The sequence below is a fragment of the Hippopotamus amphibius genome, chromosome 11 (assembly GCF_030028045.1).
Source record: "Hippopotamus amphibius kiboko isolate mHipAmp2 chromosome 11, mHipAmp2.hap2, whole genome shotgun sequence".
Lineage (NCBI taxonomy): Eukaryota > Metazoa > Chordata > Mammalia > Artiodactyla > Hippopotamidae > Hippopotamus > Hippopotamus amphibius.
The window spans coordinates 23,453,981-23,472,082 of NC_080196.1; the positions used below are offsets into that span (position 1 = coordinate 23,453,981).

Here is an 18,102-nt window from a genome sequence, read left to right on the forward strand (position 1 = left end):
GCTTCACCCTGCTTCCAGCCGCTGGCTGATACCCACCTCTAGGAACCTGAGGTGAGAGAGAAACAAAACACAGCAACCCAGGGAATGAGGAAGAGCAGCTCCCTAATTTGGTCAGGGAACACCAAAAGCTACTGAACCCATGCTTTATACCTAAAACCTCTCAGCACTGTCCCCTGAGGTATTTAATGACCCCATTTTAAGGAACCTAGAGTACACGTGCTCAAGGATATTCCCAGTCCACAGCAGAGTTAGTGTTCAAAGCCTCGACGCTATCACTGAGGACGTGATTTCCATTGTCCCCAAATCCTCTCTAGAACAGTATGGTATTCTGGAAAGGAAGCATGTGCCTGAGGTAACCAGCCCTGTATCTGTCACAAACCACCTTATGCAAGTTTCTTCATTCTGATCTGGTTTCACTGGAAAATGAGATTAAAAGAGACTCTCTAAGATCCCATCTAGGACCCCAAAATATATGATTTTATGGATTTTTAATACATACAGATCCTTGTAAAGGATGATAATGGAGGGAATTCCCTGGTGGTCCAGTGGTTAAGAGTCTGAGCCTCCACTGCAGAGTGCATGGGTTTGATCCCTGGTGGGGGAACTAAGATTGCACATGCCTGGACAGCAAACACTTATGCAGGGCTCCGAAGGAGCCCAGCACTGGGGCTGCCTGCCCAGCCTAGGAAGTTCCTGCTCTGCCCTAACGTGGCTGAACTCCCACCTCCTCCTGCTGACAGCCACTCACCCACCCCTCTGAGATGGAATGAAAAGAATGAAGACATAAAAACCTGTTGACTTTCTTCCTTTCATTTTTTTGAAAGGTAGTAGAAATGAAAATTCCAGCAAGGAAAAGGAGTTGGGGGGAAGGGGGATGACGATGACAACGAGGATGACGGCACTTCCCCAGTGGCCCTGGTGGCGGTGGCGCAGTGGATAAGACTCCAATCTCTCGATGCAGGGGGCCTGGGTCTGATCCCTGGTCAGGGAACTAGATCCCACATGCCTCAACTAAGAGTTTGCGTACCACAACTAAGGAGCCCTCATGCCGCAACTAAAGGAGCCAAATAAATATTAAAAACAAAACAAAAACAATGGAAACAATGGAGTTAATGGGATCACTAAAAAGAAAGCTGACAGGAAAGGTGCATTCCTGGGAGGTGAAGTTGAGTCCTTTCCTCCCTTCCTGCCTTTCCTTCAAGACCATCACAATCATTCCATGAGATGTGCAGGTCTAGATTATTCTACTCTCCAGCACAACACATCAAAACAGTCTCAATAATAACATCCTCAAGGTCCTGGCTTTCCTGTTCTGCGCTCGAGAGACCCACACCTTTCAGTCGTTCTCAAAAAGCATTTGCTGGGGGTGGTAGCCAGAGGCCCTGGGCCCAGATTCTAAGCTGCCTCCCTGTCTTGGGGAGGGGGCATGGCTATGGGGACTGAATTTCTGGCAGTTGCTGCCTGCCCTTGGCGCTTTTACCTCGCTACTGCTTTCTACATCCACACGCTCCAGAGCCCAAACCAGCTGGCCCGCCTTGGAAGGAGGCTGCGTATAACGCAACAGACTTTCGGCGCAGACCCGCTTATCTGTTCCTGGCCCGTCCCCGCCCTTTCAGAATGTAAATCCCTCGAGAGAACGTGTCGCCATTTTCCAGTCCTTTGGGTCCACCCAATCTCTCTCTAACCCCAAACCCGTCCATGGTTTCCCACAGCAATTCTGAGAACGATTGAAACCCCCAGGCTTCGTGTGGTCCGCCCTTGCCGCCCCCCACCCCGGTGCTCCAGCCACTAGAGTTTTCTGCCCTTCGGCCAACCAAAACGACCCTCAAGCATCCACCCTTCTCACGCGGTCGTGCTCTGTCCCTCAAATACCCTTTCCGGCTCCTGCCCAGCCCTGCACAGCGGATCGCGGGCCACAGCGCTTACCTCCCATCACTGAGCGCCCAGCCCCGTACTCCAGCCTCGGCGCCTCCCGCGGGCAGGGACGGAGAGTTTCGCTCACCATCGCGGGGCACGCGTATTAATACCCACTGGTTGGGACTTCTGTGCCCTGAACTGGTCCCGTTGAGTGGGACGGCACTGCCCGATGCCCGTCGGCCCCGAAACTTCATTGCTGGGATCCCGACTTTTTCAACACATGCCAGGAGCCCGTCCTCTTCGCTGAGCCCCCAACGCGGCCGGAGTAGTGGGCGCACCGGGCCATACCCTGACTAGTCCAGGTTTCCCCAGGGGTTGGAAGCTTCTCCAAGATTAGGGGCGCGATGTTCCCCTCACTGCCGAGGCCAGGGGCGGAAGATTGCGGGACAAAGACCCTTCACTAGCCTCCATCACCGCGAGCTCAACTTCCCGCTGTCCTACTCACCTGCCGCTGCCGAGGACGGGGACTTGGGGACGTAGGGTTTCCGGGGGGACAGCGGTGAGCCTGCTCCAACCCAGCGCACGTTTACCGGGCGCCCGCGATCCCGCCCCGGCCCCGCTCTGCTCACGGATTTCCGCAAGCTCACCGCGCACCCTGCCGGGTTAAGCTTGTGGGGCCGCCAAGGTCAAGCTTTCACAACCTAAGAAGCTTAAAAGGAAGAGGACCCGCCCCGCCCCACTAGCTCATTCCTCCTACCAATTGTAGCCGCTGGTCCCACCTAGCGCTAGGATCTCATTCCCAGCCTTAATTTACTCTTGGGGGAAAAAGGATTAAATTACCTCCGATTAAAACACACAATCATCAACCACCATCACCTACAGCCCAAAGGAGAAAAATGAGACTTTTACGTACCCCCAGAAAGAGACCTGGAGGCACACAGTACCTTAGAAAAGCGAAGGCAAGGGGGAGAACACACGCTGTGACTTCAATGATGACAGCAGACAGAGGTAGGGGAGCAGAGATGTCCAGGTAAAGCTCTACTTACCTCCACCACCTACCCAAACCCAATTTGACCTTTCTCAGCAATGTCTTTTTTTTTTTTAAATCAGCTCAACAGAAATCACATTTATTTTCTTTCCACTTAATTAGCACTTACCATATAACATTTTGTATCATGATCATATTTTATATTTCACATTGGCATGGGGTTTTACAATTTACAAAAAAAACTTTTGTAAACATAACCTCTATTAAATCCTCACAAACATCTTGTGAGGTAGGAACTGTTATTCTGTCTTTACAGGTGAGGAAATGAGCTCAGAGATATTGAGCCTTACCAAAGCCCATACCCGGCTGCATTGGAACAGGAAACCAGACACTCTGCTTTCAAGTCTTCACACTGGAGTCTTGACTCCATGGTTATACTGGATGGCTGGCAGATGCAGGTTTTAAATCTCTTAGTGTTCCCAAGGTACCTGACACTGTGATCTGCCCTTGTCAACAGACCATTCATGTGGGTGGGCTGAGGAGGCTCCCATAGAGTCAGATGGAGATAGCAGGCTGGTGGGGACGGTGACGGAGGCAGCCTGTGCTCAGTGGCACCCCTTAGGGTTTTGGACCTGCCACCTTCCTAACACGGTTACTGGGTACACTTTTTTTGAAAAGACATGATGCTCCTTTCTTTTCCATAAGAGCCTAGCAGCAACCCCAGGCTGGCCTGGCTGGTACATCCTCTGGATGGCAGCCCAGCCAAAAGGGAAGTCTAAGAGATTCAAAGTTACCTCTGGTTCAGCTACTTGGATTCCCTTCTTGGATTTATTTGGTCCTAGATTAGAAGGATAGTGACCATTTGGTTGTGTACATTGCTCACTAAGTCCCAAGGCCCATACAGGCCAAAGCTGAGGACATAATGGATCTCTGTAAGTTTTATGAAAATATTCTTGTCTCTCCTGTTGAAAGAGGAGGGAAGGATGATGATTGGGGTATTTGGGTCACATGCCAACCCTTGTAGCCAATCACTGGCTACACTGATGTCAAGCACTACAGCCAAGAGGATGGTACTATGATTGGCTGGGACTTGTGGTGGGGAAAAGTACTTCTCTAAGAGAAGGGTAGGATTTTGTTTACCTAAAGAAGGGACATTGGACAAGCAAAAACAGACAAAAACCCACACTTACAGACTGTAACTTTATGTATATAAAATAAAAGAGTATCTGGATACATTACATGCACATCCCAGAAAAACTGAGAAATCCATTGGTGAAATTTCCTCTCAACAGAATTTTCTGTCAATATGGGAGACTTTAGATAGTTCATTCTCAACTAAGTCAGGATATATCAAGGTATGTTGATGATTAAATGAGAAAATAAATGGTCTTTGAGACATGGCAGACTATAAGTTTTATTTTCCCCCACTATACCACCACCTTTCTCCTTTCTGGTATGGGGTTATTAATAAAAATATGAGTCACGATAGATGAGATACAGTTTATTCATTATTTGAATTGACAATAGGCAACAAGTGAATTTTAGAAAGCCTAGGCTAAACGGCCTTGCTGATCTGCTTTCCATCCCCCTTTAAGGATAAAATGTACTCTTGTTCAGCCTTACTCTAATTTGTAGTGCTACTCCAGTGAAAGACTTTATAATTAGTTCTATTTAAAACAACACACCACTCCCTCTTGCAAGAGCACCGGAATTACAACTAAATGCTGAATAATCATCGACAGAAAGACACTGGAACTCAGCAAAAAAGACACCCCACATCCAGAGACAAAGGAGAAGCCGCAATGAGGTGGTAGGAGGGGCGCAATCGCATTAAAATCAAATCCCATAAATGCTGGGTGGGTGACTCACAAACTGGAGAACAGTTATACTGCAGAAGTCAACCCACTAAAGTGAGGGTTCTGAGCCCCACGTCAGGCTTCCCAACCTGGGAGTCCAGCAACGGGAGGAGAAATCCCCAGAGAATCAGACTCTGAAAGCCACCGGGATTTGATTGCAGGACCTCCACAGGACTGGGGGAAAGAGACTCCACTCCTGCAAGGCACACAAAAAAATGTGCTCACCAGGACCCAGGGGGAAGGAGCAGTGACCCCATAGGAGACTGAACCAGACCTACCTGCTGGTGTTGGGGGGTTGCCTGCAGAGGTGGGGGGCAGCTGTGGCTCACCGAGGAGACAGGGGCACTGGCAGCAGGGGTTCTGGGAAGTGCTCATTGGTGTGAGCCCTCCCAGAGTCTGCCATTAGCCCCATCAAAGAGCCTGTAAGCTCCAGTGCTAAGTAGCCTCAGGCCAAACAACCACCAAGGTATGAACACAGCCCCACCCATTGGCAGACAAAAAGATTAAAGTTTTACTGAGCTCTGCCCACCAAATTGGATTAAAGTCTTACTGAGCTCCGCCCACCCAGCCCTACCCACCATCAGTTCCTCCCATCAGGAAGCACTAACAAGCCTCCTAGATAGCTCCCTCCATAAGAGGGCATACAGCAGTATCAAGCAGTATCAGCAGTATTTCGTCTTGTGGAACTGAAAACCACAGCCACAGAAAGACAGAGAAAATGAAAAAGCAGAGGACTTTGTACCAGATGAAGGGACAGGATAAAACCCCAGAAAAACAACTAAATGAAGAGGAGATAGGCACCCTTACAGAAAAAGAATTCAGAATAATGATGGTGAAGATGATCCAGGACTTTGAAAAAAAGACTGGATGCAAAGATCAAAAAGTTTACCAAAGACCTAGAAGAAATTAAAGAGCAAACAAACAGAGATATGCAACACAAGTGAAATGAAAAATACACTAGAAGGAACCAACAGCAGGTTAACTGAGGCAGAAGGGCGAATAAGTGACCTGGAAGACAGAATGGTGAAAATCACTGATGCGGAAAAGAATAAGGAAAAAAGAATGAAAAGAACTGAAGACAGCCTAAGATACCTCTGGGACAATGTTAAATGCACCAACATTCGCATTATAGGGGTCCCAGAAGGAGAAGAGAGAGAGAAAGGACCAGAGAAAATATTGGAAGAGATTCTAGTTGAAAACTTCCCTAACATGGGAAAGGAAATAGCTACCCAAGTCCAGGAAGCGCAGAGAGCCCCAGCCAGGATAAACCCAAGGAGAAACACGCCAAGACATATAGTAGTCAAATTGACAAAAATTAAAGACAGAGAAATGTCATTAAAAGCAACAAGGGAAAAACAACAAATAACATACAAGGGAACTCCCATAAGGGTAACAGCTGATTTCTCAGCAGAAACTCTGCAAGCCAGAAGGGAGTGGCATGATATATTTCAAGTGATGAAAGGGAAGAACCTACAACCAAGAATACTCTACCCAGCAAGGATCTCATTCAGATTCGACGGAGTAATCAAAACCTTTACAGATAAGCAACAGCTAAGAGAATTCAGCACCACCAAACCAGCCCTACAACAAATGCTAAAGGAACTTCTCTAGGCTGGAAACACACAAGAAGAAAAGGACCTACAGAAACAAAAACAAAACAATTAAGAAAATGGTAATAGGAACATACATATCGATAATTACCTTGAATGTAAATGGACTAAATGCACCAACCAAAAGACACAGACTGGCTGAATGGATACAAAAACAAGACCCATATATATGCTGTCTACAAGAGACCCACTTCAGACCTAGGCACACATACAGACTGAAAGTGAGGGGATGGAAAAAGATATTCCATGCAAATGGAAATCAAAAGAAAGCTGGTGTAGCAATACTCATATCAGATAAAATAGACTTTAAAATAAAAAATGTTACAAGAGACAAGAACGGACATTACATAAAGATCAAGGGATCCATCCAAGAAGAGGAGATAACAATTACAAATATATATGCACCCAGTATAGGAACACCTCAATACATAAGGCAAATGCTAACTATGAAAGAGGAAATGCCAGGCAGACATAGAGACACATGTGTAGAAAACAAACAGATGGACACCAAGTGAAGAAAGCAGGGAGGGTTGGGGGGGGGAATGAATTGGGAGATTGAGATACCAAATTGTATGCTCTAAATATATTGTCTGTTTATTGTCTGTTAACTGTATCTCAATAAAAGTTCTTTAAAAAAATAAAAAAATAAAACAACACACCAACCTTGTACACCTTACATCCTGAGGCTCAATTTTCAAGCCACTATGACTTTCATGATTAAAGATAATATCAGCCATGCTTTAATGAGTTCAAAGTCTTATCTCACGTAACTGACTCAGTATGAGGGTTAAAGTAATTATTTGCTTTGTCTCCTGCTCCATGACTTGGTAACCTCTGTTTCTATTTTGTACTTTTTTAACCCTTAACCATTGGCTCAGCTCAGCCTAAGACTCAGACTTGTCCCATCCCTAGTGGAACCCAATTCAATAGTTCTACAGCCTGGATTTGTCAGTGCTTCTATTCCTATCCCAGTGTTTTACCTTGAGGGGTAAAACTGTTTGCTCAACTTGTTCCTTTGGTACCCTACTCCAGTTCCTTAAGTGGGTTCCATTGGTTCCCTGCCTGATCTCCAACTTCTCAGGACTATTGCTCTTCCTTGGCCTTTTGTTTTCTGTGTCCTGCGTTCCTACCCCTGAATTCTTGATCCCTCTTGCTGCCAAATGCCTTTCAGGTCTTTTGTCTGTTGTTGGCACCTTTTCCTTTTCATTCCACCCTTAACTGTCCATTGGATTTATCCACATGGAGCTCTTTGCTACTGAGTCAGCAAAAAGGGATTTGGTGGATTGATGGGCATGGAAGCTAGAATGCAGGGAGCCAGTAAAGACTTTCTAAGAGACTTGGCTTTAAAGGAATGCAAAGAAATAGCATAGTAGCTTATTTATTCTTTTTTAAAAATTTTAATTAAATTTTTTTTTCTTTTGGCTGCACTACTCAGCTTGTGGGATTTTAGTTCCACGACCAGGTATTGAATCCAGGCCCTCAGCAATGAGAGCACAGAGTCTTAACCACTGGACTGCCAGGGAATTTCTGCACAGTAGCTTATCTAGATGGGAGAGATCTGAGTACACTTATAGGTCAAAAGGATGATCCAGCAGTGAATATCTTCATGGTGAACAGTTATCAACAGTCATGTATTGTTATTTTTTAATCCCACTCAACTCAAAGGGTTTATCATTATCCTATTGATGTGAATTTCTAAGTCTTTTGCCTCTTGCATCCTGATGATCCACATCTTTGCAAGGTATATAATCTAAAGCTGTGACTTGATGATGGAAGACCAGAGAACAGATAGGACAAAAAAGTCTGCATGCAGCAAATCAGGTGGGTAGGAATGAGATTTTCATGCATGTCCTGTTCAAATTCCAGAAGGAGCAAGGGGAGGGCTAGTTCCTGAATCCAATTTAAGCAACTTCAGCCACCTCACTTCCACACAGAAGTTGCCTACAGTGCTCTTTGAATCTCTTCATGGGATTAAGGAGCATCTCAAATAAAAAGAAGCTAAACTTATTCTAATATAAGTGAGCAGTGATCTAGTATACCTGCAAATACAGTCAAAGACAGAGAACGGATTGTGGGACTAAAGTCTAGAACACAGGAGTTATATTTATCTAGCACCATGCTGTACAGTATGGCAGTCACTTGCCTTATGTAGCAATTTAAAATTAATTCAAATTGAATAAAATTAAAAATTCAGTTCCTCAGTTGCACTAGCCACATTTCAAATGCTCAGTAGCCACATGTGGGAAATGACTACTGTATTGAAGAGCAAAGCTATAGAACAGTTATGTCATCACAGAAAGGTTTATTGGACAGTGCTGACCTAGCAATATCCTGGGCAAGCATGTCCTGCTAATACAAAAGGGTGGGCACAGGATTACAACTTAAGTATAACATTCCTTAGGCCACCCAGTTTCCACTTCTCTGATTCTCTACTCACCAACTGTGGACCCCAAATTTCCCAACTTTTGGAGGACATCTATCTGAGAGAAGGTGAGTTTGGTTACCTCTGAGTGAATTGAAACATTGAGAAGGTCTTGCTGAAGTGAGACAGAAAGTGACAAAATATGGAGCTGCAAGAAACATGAGCGATTACTACATTCCATTCTCTAACATCCTTCCTCCTTACCCTGCTCACCTAGGCCAGGTTAGGTGTCCCTCCTCTGTACACACCTGTACATACCTCTGTCATAACCTTATTTTATTATCTGTTTTTAGAGTGACCTATGCCACTAGCTGCAAACTGTCCAAGGGCAGGGATATCTCTTTATTCATCTCAGTAACTAACAAGTCCTTGCACATAGGAGGGTCTCGAAATTAAGTTTCTCGCACAAATAAATTGTACAGTACAAGTTAGACTGTTATGGCCTGGTTAGCAGTTCCCTGATAAAGGTATGAATGGAAGATAAAAGACTACACAGTGACCTGTAGCAATCTGATCAAGATAACCTTTGAGGTTCAGGACAGGGGCAATGGAAGAGGCAGATTACAACAATTCCTTATTCACCATTTTTGCCCAAATCAGGTCTTTCCAAGTGGGAAACCCAACATTTATGAAACATATATGCTAATGCTTCACAAAAATGAAAAACTCCTATAAATGCTAAGAACTATTATTTGCCCACTTTACAGATTAGGAATGAACATCAAAAAGGATAAGTAATTTGAACAAACACAAGGCAACTAAAATAGTTTTAAAGTCCAGAACTATCTGACACTTCTCTATCACATATAAATGGGAATAGTCACTGAACCCTGTAGAAGAGAACTAGTATTAAAAAAAAAAGTTCACTTAAGAGACATGATTTTATCATGAAAGCACTGAATCTTTTATTTTTCCTATGTGACTTCTCAAAAAGGGTGGCATAGTTAAGAATCTTCTTTGATGTGGCTTGATAATTGTATTGTCTTCTCTATTCTGAGACTTTTCCATAAGAACATTCACTTGAATCCGACTGCTACTGCATGGCTGGAAAAGTGGATATGCAATAACGCTTTCATACTCTTTTATCTCTTTCTTTACACTCTCACGCTTCTTGCGTATAGGAGGCTGGCTCTGGCCTTTTCTCAAGATTCCTTCCTTCAGTTTTTGCTCTACAAGTTCTCTCCCTCGAATCATGCGTTCCTGGTGATCTTTAATTTGCATCTGTTCCCTCTCATTTACCTGCTTTCTTCTCTGTGTGTTCTGGATGCCATGCTCTTCTAGCACAATTTTGGGAAATTTTATTTTACTAGGGCGTGGTGGTAATTGTCTAAATGCTTTGTTCTTAAACTCTCTGACCTGTCCTGCTCGATGTACGTGCCTTTCCATGTGTTTCATTTCTCTCTCAGGTACCAAGTAATATCGTTTTGGTCTCTCTATGCTTTGGGTTGTTTTCTCCTCCAATCTCTTCTTAATTTCATTGCCTGTCTCTTGTTCTTTCATCATTTCCATTATTCTTTTATTATAATAGGACTCCGCTTTGGCAAGCCAGTAGTCAAGAGAAAGACCTTGCTCTCTACAGAGTGTTACATACTCCTCTTGATATTTTTGAATTATCAGTTGTCTTGCTGCTGTTGTATGCACACCACCTAGATTCTGCCAAAGTGAGGTACAGAATTTTATAATATGACCATCTTTTTACTTTGAACATATGTAAACAGGAGCCTACCCTCACTATTGACACCAAGAAAGGACCATGGTCTCTCATTAATTTCAGAGTAATAGTGATTTTACTTCCATCACTCCTAGGTGAGCTTATGAGCTCTGAAAGTTGGAGTTCTCACCACCAAAATCATTAACTAGTTTTTTAAAAATACAGTGTTGGGAATTTTTAAAATAATACTTTGTTTTGCAAGTAAAGATTTAGCTGGAAAACATGTGCCAGTGTGGACACACTATCAGAAAGTGTCACTTGGGCAGAAGAATTTTAAACCTAACTTTTCTTCTGTCATTTCAAACTGTATGATATTAAGATAATTTATTTACCAAGATTTTTTTCTCCAGTGGGGACTGTTGACCTGCAGCAATCCTAGGGTCTTTAGACACTTTAGCCCAGGACAATCTGTAAGATAAAAGAGCAAAGGTAGATTAGAATGTGGGAGATGTCAGAACAAATCTGCTTTCAGACTGACCGAACCAAAAAACCCAGTTGGTTTGGTCATGGCCAAGGGTATGTCCCTCAGAAAGAAAAAACCTGGTAATAGGCAGGACTACAGCAGGGCCATTTCCCAATGGGAAACCACTACATTTCTATGGTGATGAATAATGAATGCTCTTTTAAGAAGAACATATAAATAAGAGCATGTATAATCATCCCTTAGTATTTGTGGACACCATCCCCACCCAGGTTCCCTTGGTTCCAGGACCCGCCCCCTCCCAATACCAAAATCCATGCCTTAGTCTCTTATATAAAATGGCATCGTATTTGCATATAACCTGGGTACATTCTCCTGTTTACCTTAAATTATCTCTCAATTACCTATAATACCTACTACAATGCAAAATTATGTAAATAGTTGTAAGTGCAATATAAACACTATGTAAATAGTTGTCAGCAAGTAGCAAATTCAAGTTTTGCTTTTGGGAACTTTGGGAATTTTTTTTTCTGAATACGTTCCACCCACAGTTAGTTGAATCTGTGGATGGGGAACCCTCAGATATAGAGGATCAACTGCAATCCTTTCAAATAAACTTAAAGCATACTTCTCCTGTGGACTCAACGTGAACCATTCTGAATCTTGTACCAGGGAGGAGACAGGCTCCTTGGTGAAGCGTTGCCCAAGCACATTTATGACAGATTGTTCAGTCCCGCTGCGTTTTTTGTCTTCTGAGATAATTCTAGACTTCTGTGTTATCAGTTCATTCTCTTTGTGCAGTTTCTTGAGCCGGGCCCTTTCTGCCTCTATCACCACATACAACATCTCTGCCCTATAATCTTTTGTTCTGAAATTCTGTTCTTATTTGATCGCCCACCCCTCTGCTTGCCTGCCTTATCCTGCCAATCATCCTTCACCCTAAATCCATTATGAGACCATTCTCTGTTGATTCCCCTGAAATAAGAATTTGTGGTTACTCTGGGTTTATTTGTAGGACAGGCTGATGGCAACACAAGTGAAGACTACCAATTTTTCATGTGTCATCCCTGGTCTAATCTGAGTTTACTGTGAGGTCATATTTAAGCCACTGAGGATGCCTGGCATCTCATCTCTGTGCGTTTATTCATACCATTTATGGTTCAGAGCATGGTCTTTGAAGCCTTAGAGGGCTATGCCTGAATCCTAATTCCATCACTTCCCAGTGTATGACTCAGGGCAAGTAACAATCTCTCTCTAAATCAGTTTCCTTATCTATAAAATAGAGATATAAGACCAAAATTTGCCTCCTGGAGTTATAAAGAACAAATGAGAATTACATGAAAGAGCCTGGCACAAGGCTTGATATACAGTAAGTTATCAATAAATGGCAGTCGTTCATCCTCCACAGGTCAAGCCCTGACTATAACATCTTTCCAGTCTACTCTTTATGTAACAGTGATTTTTGTTTCCCTATGAACACAACATTTTTTACTTCTACAACTCGTTTGAAAATCAGTCATGGTTTCGATTGTGATATCTATATCCATATATCACTTTTGACATTTTTTAAACAAATATTTATTTATTTATTGGCTGCATTGGGTCTTCATTGCTGCGCAAGGATTTTCTCTAGTTGTGGTGAGCAGGGGCTACTCTTTGTTGTGGTGTGCAGATTTCTCATTGCAGTGGTTTCTCGTTGCAGAGCACAGGCTCTAGGCACGTGGGGTTCAGTAGTTGTGGCACATGGGCTCAATAGTTGTGACTCGCAGGCTCTAGAACACAGGCTCAGTAGTTGTGGCGCATGGGCTTAGTTGCTCCACAGCATGTGGGATCTTCCCGGCCAGGGATTGAACCTGTGTCCCTTGCATTGGCAGGCGGATTCTTAACCACTGCGCCACCAGGGAAGCCCCACTTTTAATATTCTGATGCTGAAATTCAGACTCATAAAGAGTAGGAACTATAATTCTTTTATCTACAAATACAATGATCTATCATATCAGAAATGATCTGATATCAAACACTGGATCTCACTGACCTCTTGGGCACATTCTTATGCCTGACTACATATACGTACTTTGAGATTCTAAAAGTATGACCACCTTACTTTTATTTCTTTGTACATAGTATCTAGCACAGTACTTAACATTAGAGTCTGTAACCCTAAGTTCTCAAAATTAATTTGTTGCTTGGTGATAATCCTTATCACATAATATCTGAGCATTTTTCTCTCTCACATTCCCCATAACACTGTATCTTATCATTGAAACATTTACCAGTCCTTCTTGAAGTATACAGGCATATGCGTTTTATATGCCTATTCTGGGCGCTCACATTTTGTCCTATAAGTTTACTTTCATTGCATTTTAATTATTCATCTATACTCCTTAAGGTCAGAGACCACAGTTTTCAGCTTTGCAGCCCCAACTTCAGCTCAAAGACTTAAATACGAACTGAGCAGATTGCGAGCTTTTCTTGGGAAAGGGCCACACCTTATAATGCTTAGTTCCTTTACTGCATTAGGACAGTATTCAACTTATGGTGGATCTTCATTGAATTTTGTCAAACTTTAAAGGGAAAGTTGGGGTGAAAAGATGGCTAATTTCAATTTTCACTTTCAAAGGAGAGAGACACTAGAGAAGAGAAAATAAAAACTTGCCTACCATCGTGGGCTCAGCAACAGACCTCTCCCTGTAAGACAGACAAATTATTATGGGGCTTGTCACTCTCCAGTAGCTTGCTCAGAGTTTTAATCCCCTCACTACTGTTAGTGTTTCAATTATTGCAGAGAGAAGTAGACCAAAGCGTCTCTCCAGGAGAGACCACAGCTTGTCACTTTCAAAGGAGAAAACAGTGATGGCTCCACAACTTTTATATGTAAGGCGCTTAGCACAGCGATAAGGTTGAGTGGGGGTGGACGGACTGGAAGAGAACTGGGGAGCTCATCTAGAAGCTGTCCCTTTAGGACAACGAGATTCTATACTTTAGACTGTAGGTTACAGATGAATTAAAATAGGAAGATTTTTAAAATACTTGTCCTCATGTTTTATAAAAGATTAGGGAAATGTCAACTGTCCACCTAATGGATGACGATGATGATGCAGAGTTGGTCGGATGGGAGGCGGGGAACAAGGTGGAAGAGGGTCCAACTGAAAGCTAAGCTCGACAACGTCTTAGTGAAATCCTACCCAAGGCTGCTCCCTTGCCTAACGCTGTCCTCCCTCAACTGGCAGGCATCTAAAGAGGAAGGAGTCCCAACCTCTTCTGCTCCGCCACCTCCAAAGTCCTGAGCCCCTTCCCAAGTGTCCTACTTCATCCCTGTTTCCTATCGTTCCTAGTGACTAGGCATTCCTCCTCCGCCTTCACCCTCTCCACTTCCTGCCCCGTAAGAAATCAGCTCACCCCTTCCAAGAGCCCAGAACAGCCCCCGAAGCACGCGAGCCAGGCGCGGCTCTGCAGAGCGCGCTTGCTTGGACCGCGAGGTCCAAGGAGCGCTAGAACTGTAACTCCCAGAATGTTTCGCTTTGTTTTCAACCACTGCCCAGCCGCTAAAGGAAACTACCAGCTCAGGAACGGAGTGAGTTGTAGTTCTCTAGTCCAAAGAAATTAGTATTCAGTAAGGTTAGTACGATTTTTTAGAAGAAACGCTCCCCACGACTGGGTCCCTGTAAAATTCGAGACCAACAAAATAAACACCTCAGAATGGGTCCTGAGGAGAAAATACAACCGAGGGCGCAGCTTCAACCATCTGTTTTCTTAGCCGATGTCACAGAACCAGGCTGAAGGTGGCGCTACAATCTTCCTTCACAGTGGTTCCTCTCCCTCTCCATGTTCTTGGGACCACCTTTGCGATTCATTATGACGTCACAGCCAATCGTGAGGCCGGACGCATCGACGCTCTAGCCAGCCGTGCGCTCGCTGCTCCGGTGCCGCGTAGAGCCGGCGCTCTAGCCCGCGGAGTTAGCCGGTCCCTCTCGCCTGCCCCAGGTAAGCCCCCAAGTGGAAGTGCCGGACCCGGGCTTGGAATTCCGGTTACTTGGGCTCCTTGATCGCAGAGGCACAAGGCGTGCGTGGGAGAAGGGCTCCGGTTCTGTATGTTTAGGTCCAAGGACAGAATAGGAATGACCGTTCAGTGGGGAGGGAGACTACTCTCTTTCGTTGATAATCTCGTCCCCTTCCCAGCCCTCGACTACCCGTCGGTCATGGATCTCGCCGGCACCTGCTCCAGCTTTCAGTCGGACCTGGATTTCTGCCCGGATTGCGGCTCAGTCCTGCCTCTGCCCGGGGCTCAGGATACGGTCGCCTGTACTCGCTGTGGCTTCTCCATCAACGTGCGAGGTGAGGTGCTTGTACGCAGCGGCCCCGATTGAGGGCCCAGCGTGGAAGGGTCAGAGGCTTGAGGACCAGAAGATCGGTTGGATTGAAGAGGGAGACCCTAAAGTAGGGGATCAGGCCCTTTGGGTCTTGGGTCGAAACCTGAGGGAAAGCATATAAGTCCTCCTGCCCTAACAGAGAGGGAGTTGTGGGTATCAGCCCTCTCCGCTTGTCAACCAATTCTTACTGCCAGAGCAGACTTTGAGGGGAAGGTTGTGAAGACCTCAGTTGTATTCCACAAACTGGGGACAGCCGTGCCTGTGTCGATGGAGGAAGGACCCGAGTTCCAGGGACCCGTGGTAAGTTAATAACATGGAGGACCGGCCCCATTAGGAGAGTGGGAAAGAAATGGAGGAGGGATCGCTCAGATCTGGAGAGTTTTGTACCCAATTCCAAGAGGGAAGAGGGGTCTTGAAAACAGCAGCGCCTGAGGAGTGTGATAGCCGCATGTCTGTGAGCAGTAGGGGGAATTATTAACCCACCAGTTGCTTCCCAGGTTGACAGGCGCTGCTCTCGATGTGGGCACGAGGGAATGGCTTACCACACCAGACAGATGCGCTCAGCCGATGAGGGGCAGACTGTCTTCTACACCTGTACCAACTGCAAGTGCGTATCCTTTCCCTCCTCTCTGCCGTTTCTCATTCTGTTTGCTACCTAAACAAACCCAGTGATTTACTTTTTGTACTGAATAAACAGTTGTCTCCTTTGGTCCCAACCCTCATTTCTGTACAGTTCAAGTTAACAGGGAGATTTGTGGTCGTTTTTTCTTTTAAAAAATTATTACACTTTTCTTATCCTCTTTATACCCAGTGAATTAAACCTTCTAAGATACTTAAAAGGAAAAAAAAAATACAGAAGGCAAGTATTGCTTGGTCATCAGTGTGTTATGTTAGAATCTTCCACTGTACTCAAGGTAGTTTTACTTTGGTGAGAATTAATCGTAGGTGATTTAAAGAACACGGGTTCTCTGTACAGTTTTAAGAACTCTTTGTTTTTGGTGTTCTGCAGTTTCACTACAATATATCAGGATGTGGCTTTCTTTTATTTATCTTGTTTGGGATTTGTTGGGCTTTCTGAAAGTAAGGATTGACTTTTTTTCCATCAAACTTGGAAAATTATCAGCCATATCTCATTGAATATTGCCTTTCCCCTTGTTGTCAATTCTCACATTGTGGAGCTCTAATTAATTAGTTTATTAGACCTTATCTTCTATCCTCCATTTCTCTCACCCTGTCTTTCGTATTTTCCATCTCCTTTTATGCTGCCTCTGGGTAAATTCTCCTGGTCTTTCTTCCAGTTCATTAATTCTGTCTTCAGTTTCTGTCAATTATTGTTACTTAAAAAAAATGTTTTTTGAGTTCTACTTGATAAATCCCCGCATTTTTAATAATTCACAGTTCTTTAATCATATTTGAAATTGCTCCTTTTATTCTTAAAATACATGTTACATTTAAATATATTAAACATGATATTCATATTCTGTGTTTGCTAATTCTCACACCCACAGTTTTTGTAGGTCTGACGCTGCCATCTGTTATTTTTCCTGACTCTCTCATGGTGCTTTGTTTTGTTTTGTGATTTTTTTGACTGTAAGCTCAGAGTTTTTAGAATTTGGACTACAGAATTTTTTTGAGGCCTGGGGTGAAAGCTGTATTCTAAACATTTGTGTTTCCTATTCAGGTGCCTTGAGGCACTACCAAGCTGGGATCACTTTAAATAAATTATTAGCCTTATGTTTTTTGCAGCTCACAGGTAGTATGACTTTGGGCTGCAAATCCAATGTAAAGGCCAGCTTTTGGTTAGAAATTCTCAAGAGACATTTTTTTCTCCCTCTACCTAGTGAGACTGTCAAATTCCTCTTCTACAGAGTCGGGTTTTTTGTTTTTGTTGTTCTCTTTTATACAGTGGTAGCCCTTTGGGGGTCTCAAACTTATTCAGAGTATCTCCTATCAGACATTGCAGGTTTGTCTCTAGTTTGTCTATGTGGCTGTCAAAACAGCAAGGGCACCATGGTAGCATGCTTTTCAGTTTTAACTTACCTGTCTAGATTCCTGGTTTTATATCATTTCACCCAGTGTGAAGATTGCCTTTACTTTCTTACCATCTCAACAATGGATTAAAAACTTTATAATGAGATATGTCTTTTGGGAATATTTTTTTCCCCAATCTGACCTATGTCTTTTTTTTTTTAATGACCAGAAGTTTTTAATTTTTTTGAGGTCTGGCATATCCTTTTTTCTTTTATGGCTAGTGCTTTTTGTTTTCCTAAGAAATCTTGGCATGCTTCATAATTTGTAAGATATATTTTCAATCCCAGCATTTTTGGTTGCCTTGAGTTTGTGGAGGGTTGTTTAGGGGAGCTGATCCTCCACGGTCATAAATGAAAGTCCTTCCTTGACTATTTGATTGTCCTATCTTACACTGCTACAACCTCTTCCTTTGGTCAAATATAACAAGTCTTTTCTTTCTCTGTAGGTTCCAGGAGAAGGAAGACTCTTGATTTTTTTTCTGAGTGACTCAACAATCCCTCCTTCTCTTCATTGGAAGGTGAAGGATATTGGGTTCTTAGATCCTCTGTCCATCTCCTGACTGCAGAGGAAAAGTGGATTGTCATGTGGGGATTACCATTGTCCCCAGAGTACTTCCACCCTAGTCGAGTTTCCTTTATTAAAGTTATGTTTTTCTGTAAGAACCAGACATATGTATGTTATTTATAATGTCTTTGTTCCAAAAGAAATTTTTATTAGCTTAGAGAGATATTTGTTCTTTCAACAAGTATATCAGTTACAAAAAGAGAATATAAATTAGTACAACAAAAAGGGAAAAAAAAATAAAACAAAAAACAAGGACAAAACAATGGAGTCAG

The 18,102-nt window shown here is 43.6% G+C and overlaps 1 protein-coding gene and 1 long non-coding RNA gene across 3 annotated transcripts; one reads left to right on the forward strand and one right to left on the reverse strand.

Annotated features, from left to right (window-relative positions):
- Nucleotides 1-14: 14 nt before the first annotated feature.
- Nucleotides 15-14,687, reverse strand: LOC130831933 (uncharacterized). Of its 2 annotated transcripts, none has more exons than XR_009048147.1 (3): nucleotides 14,559-14,687; nucleotides 10,777-10,852; nucleotides 15-46 (listed from the first exon to the last, which is right to left on the reverse strand). It is a non-coding gene; the product is annotated as an uncharacterized LOC130831933 (long non-coding RNA). The 2 variants fall into 2 exon arrangements; XR_009048146.1 differs by lacking the exon at nucleotides 15-46 and adding an exon at nucleotides 9,665-10,386.
- Nucleotides 14,688-14,755: 68 nt separating this feature from the next.
- On the forward strand, nucleotides 14,756-17,921 carry POLR1H (RNA polymerase I subunit H). Its single transcript, XM_057699635.1, has 5 exons — nucleotides 14,756-14,849; nucleotides 15,045-15,200; nucleotides 15,435-15,535; nucleotides 15,733-15,842; nucleotides 17,712-17,921. The coding sequence occupies exons 2-5, from the start codon at nucleotides 15,065-15,067 to the stop codon at nucleotides 17,734-17,736; spliced, it is 372 nt and encodes a 123-aa protein (XP_057555618.1). The 5' UTR covers nucleotides 14,756-14,849; nucleotides 15,045-15,064; the 3' UTR covers nucleotides 17,737-17,921.
- The last annotated feature ends 181 nt before the right edge of the window (nucleotides 17,922-18,102 follow it).